The sequence below is a fragment of the Phasianus colchicus genome, chromosome 5, assembly GCF_987193195.1.
Source record: "Phasianus colchicus chromosome 5, bPhaCol1.hap1.1, whole genome shotgun sequence".
Lineage (NCBI taxonomy): Eukaryota > Metazoa > Chordata > Aves > Galliformes > Phasianidae > Phasianus > Phasianus colchicus.
In genome coordinates, this window is record NC_143440.1 from 10,558,139 (window position 1) to 10,580,071 (window position 21,933).

The window sequence follows — 21,933 nt, forward strand, 5'->3', positions numbered from 1 at the left end:
TTGTTCTCCTTGTCATTAATTTGTTAACATATTGCTGAGGCTGGATATATCTTTTTCTAACGTGTGGTTTAAGAATCAACTCTCCCCAAACATTTGATTCATTTTGACATTCATTGAAAGATTTCCACGAAAACAAAACTGTTTCAAGATGGGTTTCCTAAGAGCTTTTCCAAACTCTACTAAGCAGTATTTTTTTTTTTTGCACATTTATCTGGTGATCTTAGTATGCAGCAGAAGCTACATTCTAAATCTAGTACTTCCTTTCCTCTATAGACATAAATGAATGCAGCATCAACAACGGTGGCTGCCAACAGCTGTGTGTGAACACACCAGGAGACTATGAATGCCTGTGCCACTCTAACTACAAATTACACTGGAATAAAAAGGATTGTGTTGGTAAGGTGCCTGGCAAATACATTACTGCTCCTGATGTGTCTGAAGGCCACGTGGTTGTAGTCAGATCTGAAATATTAGTCTGTCCAGTTAAGTGGTAGGAGTCTTTGTTCCCTGCATTCTGTTTTACTTTCTAATCAGGCATGATGGTACTGGTGATGAAACTGGTGAAAACAAACAAACAAACGAAAAAAAATCCAAAAAAAAACAGGAGATACTTTGAGGGACTTTGATGTTCTTTCATATGCTTTCATCTATTTATTCCCTAATGTTTCCCTGCATGAGAAGGTCTGCTGATGGTCACTGTGGGATCTTTCAGCGATGTTTTCTTGCTTTCCTTTTCTGTCTAAACAGCCTATTTATTGCATGGGTGCTCTCTGGTACCAGCTGCACAAGAAGCTGCATACCCATTTCTTAGCAACGTGTGTATACGTTCTACTTCTCCCATGAGTATTTGTTTTATCCTGTTTAGAGATAAAGGAGTCCTTTCCTGATAATATGTCACCCAAGGTATTGCTGCACTGCATGAAGAGTGGCAGGAGTGATAGATGCTTCTTAAGCTGCTCTTCAGATGTTCGGATAGTTTCTGGTAAGTCCAAAAAACAACACCAACAAGGAAAAAAAAACAGCAACTAAGCACAAAAGTGAAAAAATAGCCCAAGCATATGATTCTGTAGACAGTGAAAGAGTAGCAAAACTCATAACCCTCATGGATGCCCCAAGAGGCAGACAATCAAGAAGGACCTTCCCTCTTTTAGTGCAGATAAAGGGCTGTATCCCAGCCAGCATTCCAGGAAAGCCCCCCTTTCCCTGTCCTTTATAGCCACTCTACCCTCAGATTCCCTTCTCATGACAACCGTCTTTTTGAAACTGAAGAGGACAGGGCAGAATTCTCTGTGCTCCCTGGGCCATTCCTTAATTGGCCCTGAGAGCCACGGCTCAATGGCACGGAGGCATTCCAGCCCTGCGTGGGGTCTGAGCTCTGCCTGCACAGCCCTTCCATCCTCAGGACACTGCACGCAGTCTTGGTTGGTGCTTTTGGGACAGATGATTCTTTCCTTCCTGAGTCCTTTTAAATCACTTAGGAAAAGACAAACTATTGGCAAGTATTTTATGAATTACACGGTTGAAAAAGATGATGATGCAGATCAAGAAATTAAGAATGCCTCTTATACGACAGGAGTCTTCAGTCTGTGCACTATGAGCCTGTGTCTTTACTGTCTGTATCATCTGTCTGTTAGGAACACAAGATGCCTACACTCTCACCTGTGGCAGCTCATCTCAACTTAAGAAAAAGCAGCAAAATACAAATGCATCCACTTGGCTGGGTAATTACTAGATTTACTGTTGCATGATGTGACTGATTTCTTTCAGTAGATGACAGTGAAATAGGGGCATTCTGTTGGTTTTCTTTCTATTTTCGTGCTCTATTTTCCTCCCTCTGTTTTCTTGACTTTCTGACTGCAGATCATGATTGCAGTTGAGAGTTCCCCTTGTACTGCTTTGTCAGCATCACCTGATCTAAGATTTAAGAGTAAGGAAAGAGAAATGGACCAGCAGTGGAATGAACTGCGAGGCCAGCAGTACTGTGGCTCTTTTCAGACATCCAAACTGAAGGCGTTGGCAACTGACAGGTTCTAGGTTGAGTTATTGGACAGTGGAGTTTAGAAAGCATCTGAAGTTAAACAGATAAAGTGCTGTTTTATATAAGCGTAAACCACTTTCTGAACTGGTTTTGTTTGAAGTATCTCTTTTTATTTCAGCCAACATTTATTTGATTTTGCCCAGAAGCAGTTCTTATTTGATCTCGTTCTGTCTCTCTTCTATTTTAAGTGAAATCTATCACACTTTGTTCCAGTTGAGAACCAGCTTCACAGCAATAGGAAGCTGCCATCTCTTTAGATCCTCTGTGATGACCACTTTTCCCTTTATGTCAGTATATTTTTGATAACATCATTGTGATGTGATATTAGGTTTTTCCAAATTTTCCATTCCCTTTCTAAAATAACATATAATTGTTTCTTTCTGAAGATATTTCAACCATCAAGATAAGTGTAACCTTTAAATTAAATGAAGGAAAATGTAGTTTGAAAAAGACTGAGATGTTTCAAGAAGGTCTGGAACAGATGATACCAGGTATGAATATAAACGTGCAGGTAAGCAGGTTAGAGTCATATCTGTGGGGTTATTAAATGTTTCCTTGATAGGAAGCGTGCAGAGGGCTCCAAACTATTCCTCATAAATCATACTCCTTCCCAGCCAAGATTCTTGCAGTAGGTATTTCATGTGACAGGACTTTTCCTCTGATAACCTTAGAGTTTGCTAGGAAAGTCCTTCTTTTTTGTTTGTGTCACTGTCAGTACGTTCCCAGTAAAATCAGCCATACTTTTTGTTCTTTTGATTTTGTCCTTTCCTTCCTTTCCATCCTTTCTTTCTCTTCTTTCCTTTATTGCCTGCTGCTTCCTCTCTGATGCCTCAGTGAAGATGCTCCAGGCCTCTTATGCTGACTTCATTGCTAAAAGTTTATTCCTCTTTTCTTTTCCTCTTATACTTTAGCAGCCCCAGATGGACATAGTGAGGTCAGCTCTTCGTCTGTTCCAAGACAGGATGTACAAAGTCAGCAGGAAATGAGGATACTTAAGGGAAAAAAAAAAAGATAAAGTTTCTTAATAATATGGTGAAGCAGCATGTCAGTTTGTTTGTCCTTAGAAGAGTAACAGTGATGAACTGTGCTAGGTACTCAGTAAAGAGTACTTATTCTTGAACCAGAGCTTATTCTGAATGTTTTCTTTAACTAAATCTTGTTTCCCTCTTCGAGGAATTGAAAATGCCCTGTGTCCAAATGTCCTGTGAACGCAGCCACCACTTAATTTAAACGCCATTATAAGCTAATGCATTTTTCACATGCTTCATGTGAGTGCAGAATTGTTTCCCTCCAGCAACCAGAATTAGGGGAATTCACTGGAACCTGCTTAGCAAAACCCACGGGAAGCAGGCTGAGCGCTGCAGCCAACCTCTAATCCTAGCAGTGAATCACGCGTGCCTCAAAGCCAGGGCAGCTCTAGGGGCTCCACCTCAAAGTACATCCATAGGTGCGCTGCAGTCACGATTCTGCATGAGGGTACACACAGGGAGAAACTGGAGAAAATGTTTGTTTACTGGCATGTGGAGTGAGTCCTTTGCTCCCCTTGAAGTTTTGGTGTTTAAATATGCACCGAAGACTAGCGAGTATCTAATAACATAGCTGGCCAAGCTTTTGCTTCCTTTAATTTTCTTCATACAGAGAGACATAACTCAGTAATGGAGAGCTTCCACTATGTAAACCTAACGTGCAGCTCTGGCAAGAAAGTCCATGGAGCCCTCAGTAGACTGCCAGCAACCAGAGAGATTTTTATCACTGCGGACTTTGAGCTTGAAACGAACCAAAAGGAGGTGACAGGTTGGTTGGAAAATAATCCAAGGTGCGATTTGAAGCTTCTTATGGTTTGCTTCTTAACTTCTGTATTTTTCACTTCTATCTTTATGCAAAATGATAATAAAAAGTATCTCCTGTTTTGAAAATTATTTTTCGTGCTTCAAAAAGAGCTGAGAGATGGGGATGGTTTCTAAGATCAAAGAGCTGCCCGTGGATTAAAGTCTTCTGGTCTGTTTAATTTTCTTGAAGGCCACTGGTTTTGTCCATTCCATAAGACCTGTTCACAAAAGCTGTATTCTCAGTGAGTGGCATTGGGTGGACTTCTGTGCGTAGTCACTTCTTCAGGTTTCACCCTTGGTGCTTTTCAGATACGTGTGATGTGCGCTGTGCCCGAAAAAAGACGGAGAAGAGGTTCCGTAAAACCATTCGAACCTTACGGAAGACAGTCAACAGGGATCAGTTCCGTGTCCGTGTCTCTGGCACGGACCACGAAGTGGCCAGGAAGTCTCTCAAGCTGTCAGAGCCACAGCAATCATGTGGTGTGGGCCAGATGCATGTGGGTAGCAGATGTGGTAAGTGAGTGTAAATTAGGAACGAACCATCGTGAGGTTTTGCTCACGTGGGGGCATCGTAGGAAGCTCCTCCAGGAGAAAAGGAGGGCTGTGTGGGGTGTAGTAGGGTGTACTGTTTGTGCTACTGATATGTGTCTGTCTGTGTGTTTATTACTGGTAGTGGCTGTGGTACAATGGAATGAGTGCTCAGCACACTTTGTTGTGAGTGATGCAAAAACCTATGGTAAACTCAAAGGTAGAAAACCTGAGGGCTTAACAACAGGCACACTGTTGCTTGAGGATCACCAGTGTTACTTATGAAACGCTGCATTTGTTGTGTTTCTGAACTTGTCAACATTTTATATCTTGCTGACCATTTTCTCTTTGCTGGTTAAGCTCTGATTCTCAGAGAATCTTCATGTCAGAGTTATAACTTCACAGAGCAGAGGGGTTTTCTAGGCCAGTACTGAGAAAAAAAATCTCAATTACCATGACACTAAAGGGCACCGCCATAGTGAAATCCACAATAAATACTTCCAAAGCACAAAAGTTAAGAAGAAGGGTCAGATGTTGTCTTAACAGGGGTCTAACAGCCATGACGGCTAGCTGAGGCTGCATAGGGTGTGTAGCATGTAAGTGGTTTTGTGAATCAGCAAGCCTTTAAAACGCTTGTCAGACTGAATTAGTGCATCTTCCAGCAGCATCCCACTCAGGCTTAGGATAGATTTTCCCATCTAGTTTTGGTAACTCTGGGAAAACTTGAATGCAAATAACAGAAAAATGCTTTTTTGTTGTTGTTGTTGTTGTTTAAAACATCTGTTTAGGGGAATTAGTTGGGAATTCTATCAGAAAGAGTTGTGCATTATGATATAATTTCTTGTAGCATTGCAATAAGCCTGGAGCCTTATAGCATTATAATAAAAACTGGAGCCTTCATCATGCTGAGGTTGGGTGGATGTTTTCAAGCTGTTGTGTCTGATGCTGCAGGAGTGGTTTGAAAATGTCTCTGCCTCAGTCTGTTATATGGAGTACAATGCTTTCAAGCACATCTATGACTTAATCTGGAAAAAAATCAGCGATGAGTAAACTAAAAACACCACAGGTAAATGCACCCAGAGAAAACATCATCTTTGCTTTTGTCTTCAACTAATGTGAGTTACAATTAGGAAGTGGAACAACAGGGAAACAATTATTTTTAGGTAACCACAGAGCCAATTTCTTTTTCATTACAAATGAGCTGCTCACATGGCACTTCTGTGCTAGTTCAGAGAGCAAGGGACCTTCTGGAGAAGGCCAGTGGAATGGCCTGTCTGTGGCAAAAGCAGCCAGAGACACTGAGCATATGTAGACAAGTGTTTTGAAGAGAAACCTGTAAAGGTCCAGACTCTTCTTTTGCTGAAATGGTGCCACGGTTCACCCTACACATCTTGGCAGGGTCTGATGGGAGCACTGAGTCCAGTAAGATGTGATTCCCCGAGGGCCTTATGCCTGAAAAGGTGTGATTGCCAAATGGATCTTTTCTTTAGCTGAGTGATTCAGACTATGTCCTTGTGCAGATCTGCTGTGATCAATTAGGACGGAGCCTCCACAACACCTTTTACTTGAATAGATGCTAACATCTCTCTTCTCCACTTTAATGTTCTCCACCTATTTACATTAAGCTTACGGAAACCTGGTACCTTTGAAACCTCTCCACGTCTTTTGTCGCATTGCTGGAAGCTAAACTGAAAGTTTGCTGGTTGCTGAGGGAACATAAGAGTACATGCAGAGGCAGTGCTATTACACATGCCTCATTTCCTTAGAAAAACCGATTGTGTTGGTAAAGCAGTGCTGGGCGACTGCTGCTGCTGTCTGACTGCTGGTCAGAAGGAGCTGAGAAATAGAGCGGGGAGGAGGGAAAGAAACGAGCTCATGGGTGTGTGTGAGAGCAGAATTTTTTTCCCTTTTGTTTTGATCTGGCTGTTCTGCAGAACTGCTGAGAGCTACTGGGAAGGTGGTAGCCCTGTGTATCCAAGCGTGGTAATGATTCTGGTGTGAAAGTGACTCTATAGCAAGAGATACTGGGTCAGCAGATGAACCCAGTGCCACTGGGGCATGTGTTCTCAGGACAGGCAGTGAACTTTGGCAAAAGGATTTTGCTCAGTCTGATCAGAGAGCCACAAAGCAGTGATGGAAAAAAAAAAAAAATATGGCTAGGGACTAACAAGTCTTCTGTGATCCAGATAGTGAGTTTGGAGTGCAGTTCAGTGTTTTTCAAATATGTGTTTTAAAACGAGATATTTGGAATCCATCCGGGTAAATACAGCTTTATTGAATCAGACAGTCTTGTTCTGGCCCTCTTTCTGCAGTAGATTTCTACTGACACAGCACTGTCTGAAACGTTCATTGAATCTGAGCAGTGTAAGAGGGGAAGCCTGCCCAGTGCCTGCTCCGACCCATTTGTCTCAGGTAACTGGGGCTGCATTTGCTTTGCAATTCTGCTGAAGTGATGCTTCTCCTACTCTTCCTGCTTTAAGTCCTGCTGACCATATTGGGACATGCTGCAGAACAGAAGATCTAGAAAGGCACCAGGAACAGATTAGATGTAATCATTCTTAATGGGCTGAGTGGTTACACATTTGTCTGCTGTTCTTTTAACAGCTGTTGATAGTAAAAGAGAATTCACAGTGGATTCCAAGGAGTGGTGTATTTCATTTCAAGTTTGCTGTTCAGCGTCAAGTCCTGTTCAGGTTTTCTGACGCCTTTGTGGCCCAGATGTTGTAGTTTCCTACTTTGTGTGCAAGCTCTGTGCCAATGAGGAAGCATGTTTAGTATTGGCTCATTAATTCTGTGAAGTCCTGAGAATGACCTACATGGAACAGCCCGCTGTAGGTCTCTCTTAATGTGTATCATGGGAAATGGAACCTTAATCAACCTTCCCAGAGAATTCTGGATTCTGATAGCAGCATGTGTGTCTTTCCACACTGCAGTAAATCTTATCATAAAAGAACTTGCTTGTTTGATTGGTGGTGCTTCAATACTGGACCATCTGAGGATGTTGGAAGTGCTGTGTGCTGCTTTGAGAGCAGATTTGTCTTGGAGGGGAATGCGGTTTTCATTCTCCACTCAGGCTACAAGTAGTTATTCTTCAGTATGAGGTAGAGTTGAAACAGGTGGCCAAAGACTAACTCTTCAGATACTGACTATTCCTTGTCATAATCTGATTAACAGTGACATCCATGCAGAAAGAGAAGAAAAAGATAGCTACTGTGGACGTTTTGCCTGCAGGTATTTTCCACTGAGGGAGAAGCAACAAGCAATTCATCTGTTTTTTCCATCACTTAAAGTGCTGTCATATGTTGATTGTGCCCCATGGAGCTGAAAGTACAACTTTCTGTGTTTAGTATTTTTTGTGTTCCCTGCTCATTGCAGGGGAGTTGGATTAGATGGCCTTTAAGGGTCCCTTCCAACTCTAAGGATTCTGTGCTACCTGTGTTAGATACATGAATGTTTTAACAAATGAATGGAGGCAAATAAAATTAATGTTCCCTGAACTTGCTGAGTAGAAGGATATGTCAGCCCATCATTGCTGCAGTTACAAATGGATTAATCCAAAGAGCTGCCACTTAAGAGAACAACAAACATGAGAACAGCAGTGGCATAAGTACTGCTCTGATGTAAACGCTGGGCAGCTTTGTCTTGTGTGGGAGATGCTGATGCCTTTCCCTGCTCAGCATCCAGCAGTTTTGTCCCCTTAGTTTAGAGGATGGAGACAAAATATTAACAAAATAGTCTAAAAACTTAAATGTGATATGATGCTGACACCATGGAAGTATGATGAAAGATATGGAAAGAGGAAAGTGCTGACTGCTGTTGCAGTTGTTGCAAGTGGTAGTTGTATTTCCACACAATGGAGAACTGAATTGCATTTATTTTTTATGTTTTTGTAAAACTGACAAGAAAAAAATAAATGATCAAATGTCAGAATGCCTTTTGCTTGTTAGCCTGCTTGCAACCATAGGTTTAAGACACAGATCCTTAAGACATAACTGTCTCATGTGCCTTAAGTGTGTGAACTGCTACAATACAATAACATAAAGGATGAGGTTTCAGAATTGATTTGTGCCCGTTGTCAGTAATTATCCTTATAAAGTCAAGGCGTGATTCTTAAGAAAATGGTAAAATGGTGGATCATGACCTCCTTTATAAAGTTCACCTTCTTATCCACTGAAATACTACAGCATTTGTCTAGAGGAGCAAACACTCAAAGGCCAATGATCTGAAAAGGGAAGAAGAGCCTCTAAGTGTCTTTGTAACCCTTAATCCCGGTTCCCTGTGCCCCCTCTTCTTTTCTTTTCTTGTTTTTGCATCAGAAAAGCTTTCACTCTTTTTTTTTTTTTTTTTTTTTTTTTTTTCCCCCCTTAAAACAGCTGCATGAGATTCAAGACCAGTTTTTTAATGGGCATTGAAGGCCAACAAAGACAGTGGCTGCAGAAATGAAGTCTACTAGAGGCAATTGGTTCTTTTGTTCGTTTGGAGAAAAACAATCCGGTTTCTGAAAAAAGAGCAAAGCCAGCAAGGGGGATTCTGATTTATGCCATTATTTGCACATCCTCAGATCTTGTTTTGAGCGTGTATTTCCCATGTATCAGGAGGGATGCTGTGCAGCTTCTAGTTCTGTGAAACTCCTAGAGTTGGTTGAAACTCCTAGAGGTTCGTAGGCATTTTTAGTTTCATTGAAACAAATGCTGCGACAGGAGAAGTTTGAACTCAGTTTTATTTTGTTTTTCAGAGAGGGTTCATTTGTGGCAACCTAACTTCATGAACAGTCCTGCAGGTTTCTGTGGGATGATACCTGTGGTATTGATGTATTTTCCCACAATTAACGATACTGTAATTGAACCTAACACCAAGTGTGTCTGTTACACTGAACTGAGTCCTGGTGAGTGCAACGAGTCTCTAAACATGCTTTCCTCATTAGCCCTGCTCTGTGCTCCAGTGGCATGAGATGCCTGGACTGGGTCTCCTCTCTGGGGAAAGAACCAGGAGGGAATGCATCTGTGGCTCAGATTGTCTGGGGAGTTGTACTGTTTAGGAAAGCTTGGGTTGAGATAGTAATGTAAAAAAACCCCAATATATTTCTTAGACTATAAACCATAAAAAGGTGTGGGGTATCCTAGTAGGGCTCTCCATCCAGATCTGAGCTCCCTTGGCCTTCTGATTTAGTTTTGAAGCCACAAATGCAAAATGTTAGTGAACTGATATTTTTTCTTGTTGCTAGTTAGCTGCAGTGTGGTAATGTACTATGATGAGGAATGAGAAAGCTGTTTTATGCCCTAATAGAACTCACCAGGATGAGGAAGCACAAATAACTTGTGAGCCTTGCCCCAATCCTCAGAATCCTGGGAACCAAAAATTAGCTGGAACCTCGCAGTGTGTCCCAGCGTGGTGGAAAGGCACAGAAACCCTTTGATGCTTCTGCCCCTTTTTTCCCTTGCTCTCAGAGTTCAGTTGTGCAGTGCCTGTAAGGGTGCTCAGGGTCTCACTGATGTCCAAGGAGAACCTTTAGGTTTTACTTACTCAATGCAGATTTTCAAAAATTACAGACTTTGCTGAATGATTCTAAAAAATTTTAAATTAATTCACTTTTATACCACAGGAAGCTTTACAATTTTACCACGTGAGCTTTCAAGGAGATGCAGAGGTAAAGTTGTCAGAAGAGAGCTGATGGCATAAGTTCTCAAGTGTAACATTTTCACATAAATGGTGAGGATTTGGTTCCTGCCTGGGACACGTTTCCCTCTTAGACAACCTGCTGGACTCAGAGAGTTTAGAAAACAGTTTTAAGGTGGAATTTGTATGACTTTATATGTATCAGTGCAAAGTAGTGTTCTGTTAAAAAAAAAAAAAAAAAAACAACAAAATCAAACAAACCAGCAGCAACAAGCCCAAAATGTACGTAAACAATCTGAACTTAGTGCATGATCAAAGTGAAGGGAAAAAGACAGAAGGAGGGGACAGAGCAGACAGACAGCCTCCAGTGAGGATACTTGGTGGGTGGATTGCCTGTAGAACCAAAGAGCTTTTGTGGTGAAGGAGATTTTCACTGATCTTTTCATTGCCTCTTGGTTCCTAAAGCCAGTAGCTGTATCTCAAAATCACCTTTAGTAACCTTGATTGCATCTCCTCATCACAGAATTGTAATTGTCTTTCCTTACCTTACTGGGATTGTTGCAGTGGAAGCCTTACTTCATCCGTTTTTTGTTAAGTTGCACAAGGAGTGATGAGTGTTCTGTAGAAATGTTTATAAAATGAAGAAAAGCTTGGCAGTGCATGGATATGTGTACTTATGAGAGAAAAAGTGATGTGTGGTGGAAAAAGTTACAGTCTCCTTCAGCACTAGCTTTCATTGATAAGCTATGGAGCATTGCTTAATTCTGCTGTATTTTATTATCAAGTGAAGGAAAAACATTCACGACTCCAATCTATTTATCAGCAATAAGCAAAATTCTTCATCACTGATCATGACCGGTAGTTAATGCCCTGCTTGTTGTTAGTCATATATCCTGAAATGAAGCCAAGGCCAATTTAACTTCCTAACAAAACAGCTATTCACTGAGTGATTTATTGGAGCTATAAACTAAAACTAACAGTTTGTTATTGTAACAGGTCTTTTAAAGGACAGAATTTTTCAGCATGGCTGAACAACTGCAACACTATTTTGTACCTTCCAGAACAGGGTGATTATTAAATACTGGCACTGAAATCAGTTCTTTTGTGAAAGGTTTCAAACACAGATTTTGTCAATATCCGTAAGTATTCCTGGGTTTATTGGATAATATCAGACTGTGTTCAAGTAAAATCAGTCTGGTTGATGTTATCTAAGCATCATACAGAACACAACTATCCAGTGCACAGGTGATCATTATCCAAGAATCACTACTGGCAAGAATATTTCTGCTTTAAAAGTCATATCTAATGCTTATTGAATTTGCACAATTCCTGGTTGCACTTGAGCTTTTAGGGCAATTAACCTCAGCAGTTATGAAGTACAACAACTCACTAATTACTAACATGGAAATACTTTTAGAAATCTGGAAGTACATTTTTGATGTCTTAATTTCAGTATTTTTTTTCTTTTGGCAAGGGCCTGAGAGTTCTTTAGAAGGAAGAGTTAATCTCTATGTTATTGCTCTGTACAGATTAACAGAAAGCAGTGGACAGGCTTAGCTCCCAGTGTAGCCTTGCAACAAAGTGTGAAGGCTGCTCCAGTCCGCCAGAACTCACCAGCACCAGAGGTTATCAGTGTTCGTGTCAGATATGCAGCATACAGTGTATGCATTGAGTTCTTTCTGTCATTCACATTCAGTTCTGAAACCGTGGTCCTCATGGTTAAAGAGGAAAGCAGTTGCACAGTGGAGTTTTAGGTCCAGTGTAGGCTCATTACTTACCTCCGTTATAGTGTGCGAGTTGAAGCTCCTCTGTTCTTCTTCCTCTAGATCAGTGCTCTCCAGGTGAATATTCCCCTGATGGCTTCAAGCCCTGTTTGCCGTGCCCCATCGGAACATACCAGCCTGAAGCTGGGCGAGTGTCCTGCTTCCCCTGTGGAGGAGGTCTGACGACAAGACACAGCGGTACATCCTTGTTTCAGGACTGCGAGACCAAAGGTAAGACCAAGAGTTGGTGAACTCTACTGCTCTGATGGAAAAGCTATGCTGCTGCTGCTGCTACATGCAGGGTGTTTCAGTAAGGGTCGCTCTTCCAAGGTTCTCTTCTTCCAGCAGTCCTGGAGTTGGTGGGCCTGGTCTGTCTGCAGGGAAGCTCAGTAAAGCCTCAATTATTTTTACAACTGACTTTTACACAAGACTTGAGGAGAGACTGAGAGATGCGTGGAAGTTGGTCAATGAAGTGACTGATGTGAGAAGAGTTTTTTTATAGAAGAAGAAGAAGAAGATTTCCTGAGAGAAAATTTGGACCAGTATACTGTATTGACGTTTTGGGTTTAAGTAGTGACTTCAAACAGTGAAGGAGGGAACTGCAGTTCTAAAAGTGTAAATAAGAAAATAATTTTTCATGTTAATAATGGCTAAAAAGCTGACTACAAAGCTGTTATTCATCTTAACTATGCAGTACTTCAAATGGTCCTCTAAACTTGAGTGCTATGGAGCTGCCATGTGATTTGATCCCAAGGTTTTCCTCCAGGAGTGAAAATCAAGGGGGGGAACCAGACCTTTAAGAATGAAGATTTTTTTTTTTTGTTTTATTTATATAAAAAGTAGAAACCTAAGAGCTTTGAAGCTGTCTTTGAAAATGTTGATGAAAAATACGTACCTGTGGAAAAGACGAAATGTTAATGATTATAGCTCAATGTCTTGAAGCATGGATAAAAGAATATTACTTACATCAAGATCACCAAGAAAAAGTGTTAATAGCAAATCTATTGTAACTGAATAGAAATAAGGGCTGGATATATGGTCCTGATGCAAACATTTAGTGGTGGTTCGAATAAAGAAATCTCTCTTGTGTCAAAGACGTTTACTGCTGAAAACTGCAATGTAGTAGGTGTATCTTGCAGTAGGATTGAAGAATTACTGATAGTAAAGTGATAGTTCACTGATTTCTCCAATGAAGAGTCATTATATATTGTTTTGTATTTGATTTTGCAAAGTTACAGTGCTAAAAAAAAAAAACAACCAAAAACTTTGGATGAAGATGAGAGGACTTGATTTTAGTTCTATTTAACACAAACAAAAACAGGTCTGTAAACAAGGCCCAGTTTTCAAATTAGAGTAGATATTCAAGGAATTTTTTGTATCAACTGGAATGAAGAGCTCCTGGTTTTGCGTGTGGCCACATGAGATGTGGAATTGCAGGGGCAAAAACTGTTTGGAACTTGTATTTGAAGTGTTTTGAATTATGGAGTGGCAGTAGATCACGTAGGGAAGGGCTCCAAACTGAGCTGCTGGAATAAAAAATTCAACAAGGGCAGTTATATGGGAGTAAGCAGATTCTGAAAGGAACAGAGGGGGGAAAAAAAGAAAAATGAGTGCCTGTGCAGCACAGAAAGCTACATTTTAAAGGCAACGTAATAAATTATTCAGAAGTTAAGCTGAGCTGAGAGAAGTAAACTTGTCAAATGATGCAGAAGGAATAGGAAAAGATTTGTTTGTAGTCTTATGAATGAAAAGAAACAAGATGGGAATGGAGTTGAAAGTGAAGATAATATATGGCTTGTGGTCTTGACTTGTTAATCATGCTGCCTATTTAAATACTCCCCAGTGCAGTGTTCACCTGGCCATTTCTACAATACGACAACTCATCGCTGTATTCGCTGCATGGTTGGGACGTACCAGCCTGAGTTTGGACAGAATTACTGTATTTCTTGCCCTGGAAATACCACAACAGATTATGATGGATCCACAAATATAACGCAGTGCAAAAGTAAGTATAGCAAGATAGGTTTTCATCATCTGTTACAAGTGAAAGGACCGGGCCACCAATATGCAGAGTGGCCTTAAGGACAAAATATAGCTTTGCTCCGTGGAGCTTGGAGAGAAGGCAGTGGTGTTGGTCTTTTTTTGCTGCCTGCTTGCATCTCATCCCATGTGACTTACTGAGGTTCGTGGGAGACCATTTCTGCAGACTGGTTTCATCGTTCCTGAGAAGGTGAGTGATGGTTGTGTCTTGCCAGTTGGTGTTGGGTCATTCTGGGTCATGCTGTTAAATCTTCTCTCCCAATACACAGCAGAACAAGTTTGTGTTCTTGGCATCTTGATTTATTTCCTTTCTATTAAAAGGAATAGAAGTTGGCTCACTGAACTTAAGTTAGTAAGAATTTCTTATTAATAGCAATCTTTGAAAGAGGCAATTAGAAAAAGCCACTCTTCTAGATTATGGGAGCCATACTGTGGGAAGCTGAGGGTAAATTGAGGGCAAATACAAAGCAGAGAGCAACTCTCAGAAGAATCCCAGAGATGTGTATGTATACAAGTATGTGTATATTTGGGGAAAGAAAGGGTCTGGTGTACTCCCTGTTGGTATGGCTGCAGATGAGGTGCCTGAGCAGAACACAGCAGGCTCCTGTTGGATTTCAGCTGATGCTTTTGTGAAGGCGTCCTGGCTAGTACAAGCAGGTGGAGCATCCTTGCTTGACCATCCTTTTAAAAGTGCATTTTTTTACTTGACTGTGGCCTAGTGAGTAGCACCTGCTGTATTAACAGAGGATAATCTGTATTTTGGAACAGGCTGCCCAGGGAGGTGGTGGAGCCACTATCGTTTGAGGTGTTCAAAGAAAAGAGTAGATGTGGCAGTGAGGAACACTGTTCAGTGGGCATGGTGGTGGTGGGTTGATGGTTAGGCTAGATGATCTTACTGGTCTTTTCCAACCTTAATGATTCTATGATTCTGTAATTTCTTAACATCGATTAAACCATAAAGGCAGAAGTGAAGCTTGTTGAAAGAAACTGCATCAGATATGGACAGAAACGTTTGTGTGCTGTCAATGATTTACTGCCTCTGAAGGCATCTGCATAAAGAGCTGAAGGATGCCCTCACTTTATCTAGTCATATATGCTGTTTTGTTTTATTTTTTTTCAGATAGGCAGTGTGGAGGTGAACTGGGAGATTACACTGGGTATATTGAATCACCCAATTATCCTGGGGACTATCCTGCAAACACTGAATGCACTTGGAACATTAACCCACCGCCAAAACGCCGCATTCTGATTGTGGTTCCAGAAATATTTCTGCCAATAGAAGATGAGTGTGGGGACTACCTGGTGATGCGAAAAAGCTGTAAGTCTGAGCTGGATGGTGAGGCACACGGTACCTATCTCAGTGTGCAACACAGGCTTCTCATATGCATTGCTGTCTGCAAAAATTAAATGTAGTGCAACTGTCCTGTACTTAAGAGTAGAGATCTCTTTAAATAGCAGTTGGGAAATTCTATTTGGCTGCTCAGGTGAAATGGAGAATATTCTTAAGAAGAGGTAGATGGTTCAAGCCAACTAGTCATGGATCATGCAAAGCAGTTTTTTAGCCTGGGATAGAAAGAGGGGATGCTTGCTGGTCCCTACAGTGCTTGATTTGTGCATAAATATCTTCAGTTTCTAGAATGACACATCCTTCAAGCAGTAGACATTTATTTTTTTTTTTAGAGAAAGAAAAAATATTCCTGGACTAAGAAGCTAGTCATTGGTGGCTTGCCATCCCTTCTTTCCCCAGAGAAGCTGTGGAGGTGTTCAAGGCCAGGTTGGATGAGGCCCTGAGCATCCTGATCCAGTTGGTGGCAACTCTGTCCACAGCAGGGGGTTGGAACTGAGTGGGCTTTTAGATTCCCTCCAACCCAAGCTGTGCTATGACTCTATGATCACTGATGGCCTGCCACAATATAAGGAGGGTTGTTTGTTTTGTTTCGTTTTTTGTTTATTTTATTTGTTCGTTTTAGCAGTAGCATACATTTCTTGTCATGGTAATTTAATTTAATTTGTATCCACCTATTAGCATAAGGCATTGTCAGATAACTGCCTATTGTGTTTTTGTTGTTTTTTTTTTTTTTTTGAAAGCTTCTTCCAACTCAGTGACCACATATGAAACCTGTCAGACCTACGAACGCCCAATAGCTTTCACTTCTAGGTCTAAGAAGCTGTGGATCCAGTTCAAGTCGAATGAAGGGAACAGTGCCAAAGGATTCCAAGTTCCTTACGTAACATATGATGGTAAGTGGATGTGAACAGCTGAATGTGTGTGGAGCTGTGCAGCTGCAGCAGTGCAGAACTCCTTGTGGGCTCCTTGACCTCACTAAGAAGCAGGGTAACCCAGTGCTCTCAGCAGTGTCACTGTTAGAGCGTTTCCAGTAGCTCTTTTATTTTATAGCTAGGTTAAGGATCACTGCATTGCATTACAGTCTTAAGTGTAATCATATTTCCAGCCTCTCACAAACCTAACCAAACAGCTGAGATTCTGGGCTCTGACTTGCAAGATGCAGAGCTTAGAGCCAGCATCCAGGTTTTAAATACCTTTATGCCTTCCCAGCTCTGGGTTACTCTGGGTGACAGGCTGCTCCCAGTTAAGAATTGGGCAGAGCCCAAAACACCTCTGTGATTGATTGTGTTGCTGCTATCAGGTGTAATTTGGTGTCAGAGAGGTCACTGTCTGCATCCATGTTCTCTCGCGTTTTGCTCCTGAATCTTACAAACTGATTTAGAGAAATATTTTAGCAAAGCAGTGGTGGTTGTAGGGGAGGAGAAACATACTTGTTCTTGAAACTCTGGCTCTTCTGATCCTTGTCAGAGTCACCAGGAGAGAGACTGGAGCTGAGGCTTTGTCTTTCAGCATGAGTGATGTGAATGTAATGTGGCATATCTCTGTTCATGCTGGAGTAGTGAATGAGTGCCCCTCCATGGTGATCTGGGGAGTTTCATTAATAGTGGTAGTTTTTAGGTGATGCTTTTCCTTTTGAAGCTTTTCAAGTTCTAATTGGCCAGGAGATTTGCCTTTTAAGAGAGCTTCCTCTTACCTTTTTTCTCTTATAGAAAGAAGTCAAGAATGGGTTGTGGGTATTTGCAGATAAGTTCCAACAGTGCAGCACCGGAATAATTGCTGATATGAGAGCCAAATACCACTGGTTCTTTTTGGGGGTAGGGCTTCACTGAATAGCTAAGGGAGGTATCAGATATGGAAATGAAATGAACATGCAAAGGACTCTCTTGTGCATTCTCAATAGAGGATTACCAAGAACTAATAGAAGACATCGTTCGGGATGGCAGACTTTATGCATCTGAAAATCATCAAGAAATACTTAAGGTATGTTCCTTCCACTAAAATGTTGGTTTTGAATGAAAATGACACCTATATGCTAGAAAGGTTGTCTCCTGCTCTGCACCTGATCTGCTCCTTGGTGCAATAGACACCTGCCACTTTGGTAGGTGGGTAGACTGAGTGGATGTCATTTCAGGTAGACTTTTCTTTTGCTGGATATCAGCTCCAAGGTGGTATAGTTTTTTGTGGGTTTGGATTTTGTTTTGTTTTTTTAATTGGTTGGTTTGATTCTTGTTTTGTTTTGTTCTCCTTTGCTGTTTTTGGAAGTATGAGAAAGGAAGAAATCCTGTTGCTAATTAAAATAAATGTGAAATTCCAGTGATTTTCCAGGAGCCTGAATGTCAGCTTTGCCTCTACTGGTCTGTGAGCTCCTGAGACATTTTTTACTTAGAAAGTAAAAAGTCTGTAATCTTTTACCAGTCATTAAGCTTTGGTGATATTGACCCTAATTCCCCTGTGGAATTACTGTAAAATCTGCTTTCATTTTTCTAGGACAAGAAGCTGATAAAAGCATTGTTTGATGTGTTGGCACATCCGCAGAACTACTTCAAGTACACAGCCCAAGAGTCAAGAGAGATGTTCCCAAGATCCTTCATTCGGCTCCTGCGCTCCAAAGTTTCCAGATTTTTGAGGCCTTACAAATAGCTGGCACTGTCCTTAAAATACTAACCAGCCCTTGGCATGCACAGAGGGGTTGTGGTAGGTGGGCCTGCTTTCTGTGCTGTACACACTGGCAGAGAGACTCTGGGGAAGCTTGCCAGCTCCATTCTTGGGAGTGTTTGGCTTTCTCAGCTAATATAAATATTTTGGTGAACAGAGTTTTGATTCCTTTCCAGATAATATCTTTTGGGTACCAAGGATACTTCATGGATCTGCGAATTAGAGACTGACCATAATTTCTGTAACTGAATGGTGCCAAGCAGACGTTTGAGAGCTCTGCCCTGATGCTTCATTCGTAACTCCAAGAGCTAATGAGGACAGACAGGCTAAGTGGTGTGGTTTGGGTTGAAATTTGGGCTGCCGTTACTGCAGATTACCTCAACAAAGCTGGGTTCATGTTCGGTCTCTCTGAAAGTGAGAACAAGTTTGATGTCTCTCTTAACTTTTGCTGCAGAGGAAATTCAGAACTAACATTGAAATGATTTAATCCAAGCCAGTGAGAGCAGAGTATGTAATTTTTCTCTGAACTATATGTTGTATGAAGCACGAGCAAAGGGTTGAATATTAGCTCAAACGCTCTGGGTCTGGATCACCTTGAGTTCATGCTAGTCAACTGATAATCTGCTGGTTTGAGTGGAGTGATACCAGGGCATCACAGGAATGGGAAGCGGACCTCTGGATGCCTCCAATTTGGACTGACTGCAACAGAACCAATTCTGGGCTAAATTCCAATTCTCTCTCCCTGTGCATAGGCTTGGGACAGCATCGTGTATTGGCTTTTCCAAGTAGTACAGAATTCTATCCTCTGAGCACCTGCAGTTGAGCATAAACTCCATTTTAAATGCAGTCTTTGCATGGATGGTGTTCTTGTATGTCGTGATTTACAGCTGTTTAAGGTTCTTACACGACCCTCAATCCTCATACCCCTTACCTTGTCTGAGCACCTTGCAATGGCCTTGTAGAGCAGAGGAGGGCTGCTTTCCCTTTCTTGTTGGAGAGAAGCAGATCTGTGAAGATTTTCTTCAGCCAGACCACAGATGCAGCTTTTTATGCCATTTGTAATTTTCCTCAGCTTGTGCTTCTCATTTGAGCAAGGAGTATTCTGAAAGAGCCTGTGAGGAGAAAAATGTTGATCAAAATGTTTTTTATTGTCTTAGTGTTGTTCTGTCCACTTTACTATTACATCACTGTCCTCTGGCCATGGAAACCACTTCCTCAGTGTAATGCACCTTCTGGGCATTCTGTCTTTAAGGAAGATGGCCTCAGTCCCTTTTCCTTGAAGATGGACTTAGGACTGGTATCTTTCTCGACTGTTCTCTGGCAGTGCTCTGAGTGGTGCAGTGCTCACTGGTGATTTCTGTCTGCCCCCTCAGGAAAGATACTGGCATTTTGCAGTGTGGCCAGGACAAAAGCTCCCTTTTCAGTTGTGAGCTTGGATCTCCCTGGTTTTCACTGCACTTGTACATGGTATTTAACTGTTGTATGTGAATAATACCACATCCACAGTGTGACAGATGAAATTCCCGTGCAGAGCCAGAGTCAGAATCCTTTCCCTACGTTGTTAGGGTGGATGAACACTACCAAATAAACCTTGCTGAATTGCCATGCTGCAGATGCCCCATGTGGTGGCATGTGAGACATTGTGGCCTTTCACATGGTAAAGAGATGTCCTGATCATGGCACGAAGGGAAGGGGCAATAGCGTTACACCACTGACACCATGTTGCCCAGAAGGAATTGCTGTGGTCTGAGAGGAAGGGGGAAGTTGCTTGTGTTGCTGCCAAGAGGGAGTCCTACCTGGCTTACTTGAGCTTCTGCTCTGGCTCAGGTATCTGTGGCACATTGGTGAGTCCCTGTTGCAGGGATGGGGCTGTCAGACCTGCTGCAGAGGGAGCAAATGAGGCTGAGGGATGAGAGGGGAGGCTTGGGGGGGGGGGGGTTAGATGGGCAAAACAGAGGGAAGGAAACCTTGTGTTCTGCTGGTGGGTATGTTTCATCATGAACCAGCCTCCCTGCTGCCCATCCTGGGAGGGACAGCAGCAACTATCTAGAAGAAAGTATGTGGTAGTGACATGTAAGGAGTGGCTAAGGGATGCCAAGATAAGGAAAAGTGTGATGGGAAAGGCTTGCTACCTCTGTGGTGAAAGTACTGCTGTGCTGAGATCCAAGTGAAGAAGCATTCCAAGATAGCTTCCTACTAGCAGCACAACCCTCTGTCATTCTGCTCTTCGTGACTTCATGTGCCAGATGCAGTGTGTCAGCTGCAGGGACCCACCAACCATCTCCATATGCCAAAGGAGCACTTTGGGATGGATGAGATGCTGCAACGCTGCCCAGGGTGCGTGGATGGGTGTGAGGCTGCAGGTGGGCACAAGAAGAGAGGGCCATGGTGTGCTGGCTTCTGAGCACCTTCACCAAGCCTAGCAGAGTGGCTTTGCTGTAGGTTGGAGGCTATCTGCTGAAGGGATGCTGAATTCTCTCACAAGAAGGCTGCAGGTTTGAACAGCTCCATGTTGCTGAGTGACACACAAATCACAGCAGTTGGTTTCAACAGGGGTTCAAGGAAACAAAACAGTGTTTTCAGACATCCACGTGTTGTTAATTGGTGAAATTGGGCTTTCTTGCTCTGCATTTGAGTCACCAACTCGATCTCTGGGTTTGTTGCACTGCACATCATCTTGTGGGCATGCTGATGTCCTTGCTCTGCACAGCCTCCCTGGGGGTGGTGTCTTACCTCTGGACCACATGGTGGATCTCAGCTTTGCTTCTCTGTTACTCTCACGTGCATGGAGTGTTTTCTTTGCTGTCTGCGGAAGGAAAGAAGCACATCAGCATGGTGTATGGCCCAACACTGAGCAGAAGAACCTACCCTTGAAGAAAAATCTGTTTTTGCTCCACATGCACAGCTGTGTTCACTTTCTACATAACAAGTAAAAGACCTGGAAGCACTCCTGTTACTTTATATCTGAAACTATGAATGAAAGTTCTCCTGTTTATGTAGGTCCTGTGTGTGCAGCAAAAAAACCGAGAGAGAATTGTTGCCACCTGAACTATTGGGAGAAGTGGTGACTTGCAGAATGCTGGAACTTGGCATTGTAACTTCATAGAAATGATAGTGGCTCTGTAGAAGTTGAGTTTCTACACTCTGTGTGGTTGTAGACTGATGTTATTTTTTGGCAAGATGTAATTCCAAAGTGTTTAACTTTTTAAAACGGGATTTAACTTTTGAAATAATAATTAGTGTTAAGTGGATGACTTAATGTCACCTACATGAGATATATACGTAAGGATCTTTTTCTTGATTTTGTAAATTAACGTGAAATGTTTCAGACTTACTTTGAATAAGAGAAATAAACCAGTGAGCATTTAGTTGCATGAGAACCTTGGTTAATATTTTTAGTTGTCTTTGCTGTGCTAAATAATGGTTTTGTAACCAAAAGGAGGGTTGTGCAGCAAGTTACTGCTAGACTTCATATCCTGGGAATAACCCCTTACCATAGCATTCTGTTTGCTGTAGGATGTTGTTAGCCTGCGTCTTTACCCACAGAGATGTAATTCTTGATGTATTAAGTAGAGCACCTATTTCTGGCTGTTACAAGACTAGAATTCTCTTGGTGTTAATACTAATAATTGTGCCAAAACCAATTTGTGTATGCCGAGCTGGAATTGGTTGACCTGTTGAGAACAGCTGTGTCAAACAGTCATCTGCCTGAAGTAACTCCTCAGTGTTTTATTACTTTGTAGATTAAGCTGACTTTTTTTTTCTAAAATAACTTATTTAAGCTTACTATATAAAAAGGAGAGGTGAAAACCTGTGCTATGACAGAAGCATCCAGACTATTTTTAAGATGATTCCCTTAGTTTTGTTAGAGATTGTCCTTAACTCCACTGACTTCAATTCTTAGAGTTAAAAAATAAAATTAGACCATTTGAAATTATGAACGAGTTGCTCAGTAATGATTTATATACTATTTTTTCCATTCCACTGAATAGTTGTAATCAATCTGTCAGAATGTTTTATGAAAATAATCTCAATGTCGTCTTCTTAATTCATTCAGGCATTTGTTTGATCCTCAGCTTCCTTTGATCACAGTGTAAGGACTGATTTGTATTAAAA

At 41.7% G+C, this 21,933-nt stretch overlaps 1 protein-coding gene across 4 annotated transcripts in view; it reads left to right on the forward strand.

Moving 5' to 3' along the window:
• Positions 1-21,704, forward strand: part of SCUBE2 (signal peptide, CUB domain and EGF like domain containing 2) — a 38,351-nt gene extending 16,647 nt beyond the window's left edge. For 2 of the 4 annotated variants that reach the window (XM_090140461.1, XM_090140462.1), the window contains exons 11-22: positions 274-396; positions 866-982; positions 1,635-1,721; positions 2,425-2,529; positions 3,677-3,832; positions 4,177-4,380; positions 11,838-12,005; positions 13,618-13,779; positions 14,935-15,132; positions 15,903-16,055; positions 17,063-17,142; positions 17,650-21,703. In XM_090140461.1, coding sequence (XP_089996587.1) covers positions 274-396; positions 866-982; positions 1,635-1,721; positions 2,425-2,529; positions 3,677-3,832; positions 4,177-4,380; positions 11,838-12,005; positions 13,618-13,779; positions 14,935-15,132; positions 15,903-16,055; positions 17,063-17,142; positions 17,650-17,802 — 1,706 coding nt within the window. In that variant the 3' untranslated portion in view covers positions 17,803-21,703. Of the gene's footprint in view, positions 1-273; positions 397-865; positions 983-1,634; positions 1,722-2,424; positions 2,530-3,676; positions 3,833-4,176; positions 4,381-11,837; positions 12,006-13,617; positions 13,780-14,934; positions 15,133-15,902; positions 16,056-17,062; positions 17,143-17,649 lie in introns of all 4 variants that reach the window. The other 2 variants (XR_016466702.1, XM_090140463.1) reach the window with 2 other exon arrangements.
• The last annotated feature ends 229 nt before the right edge of the window (positions 21,705-21,933 follow it).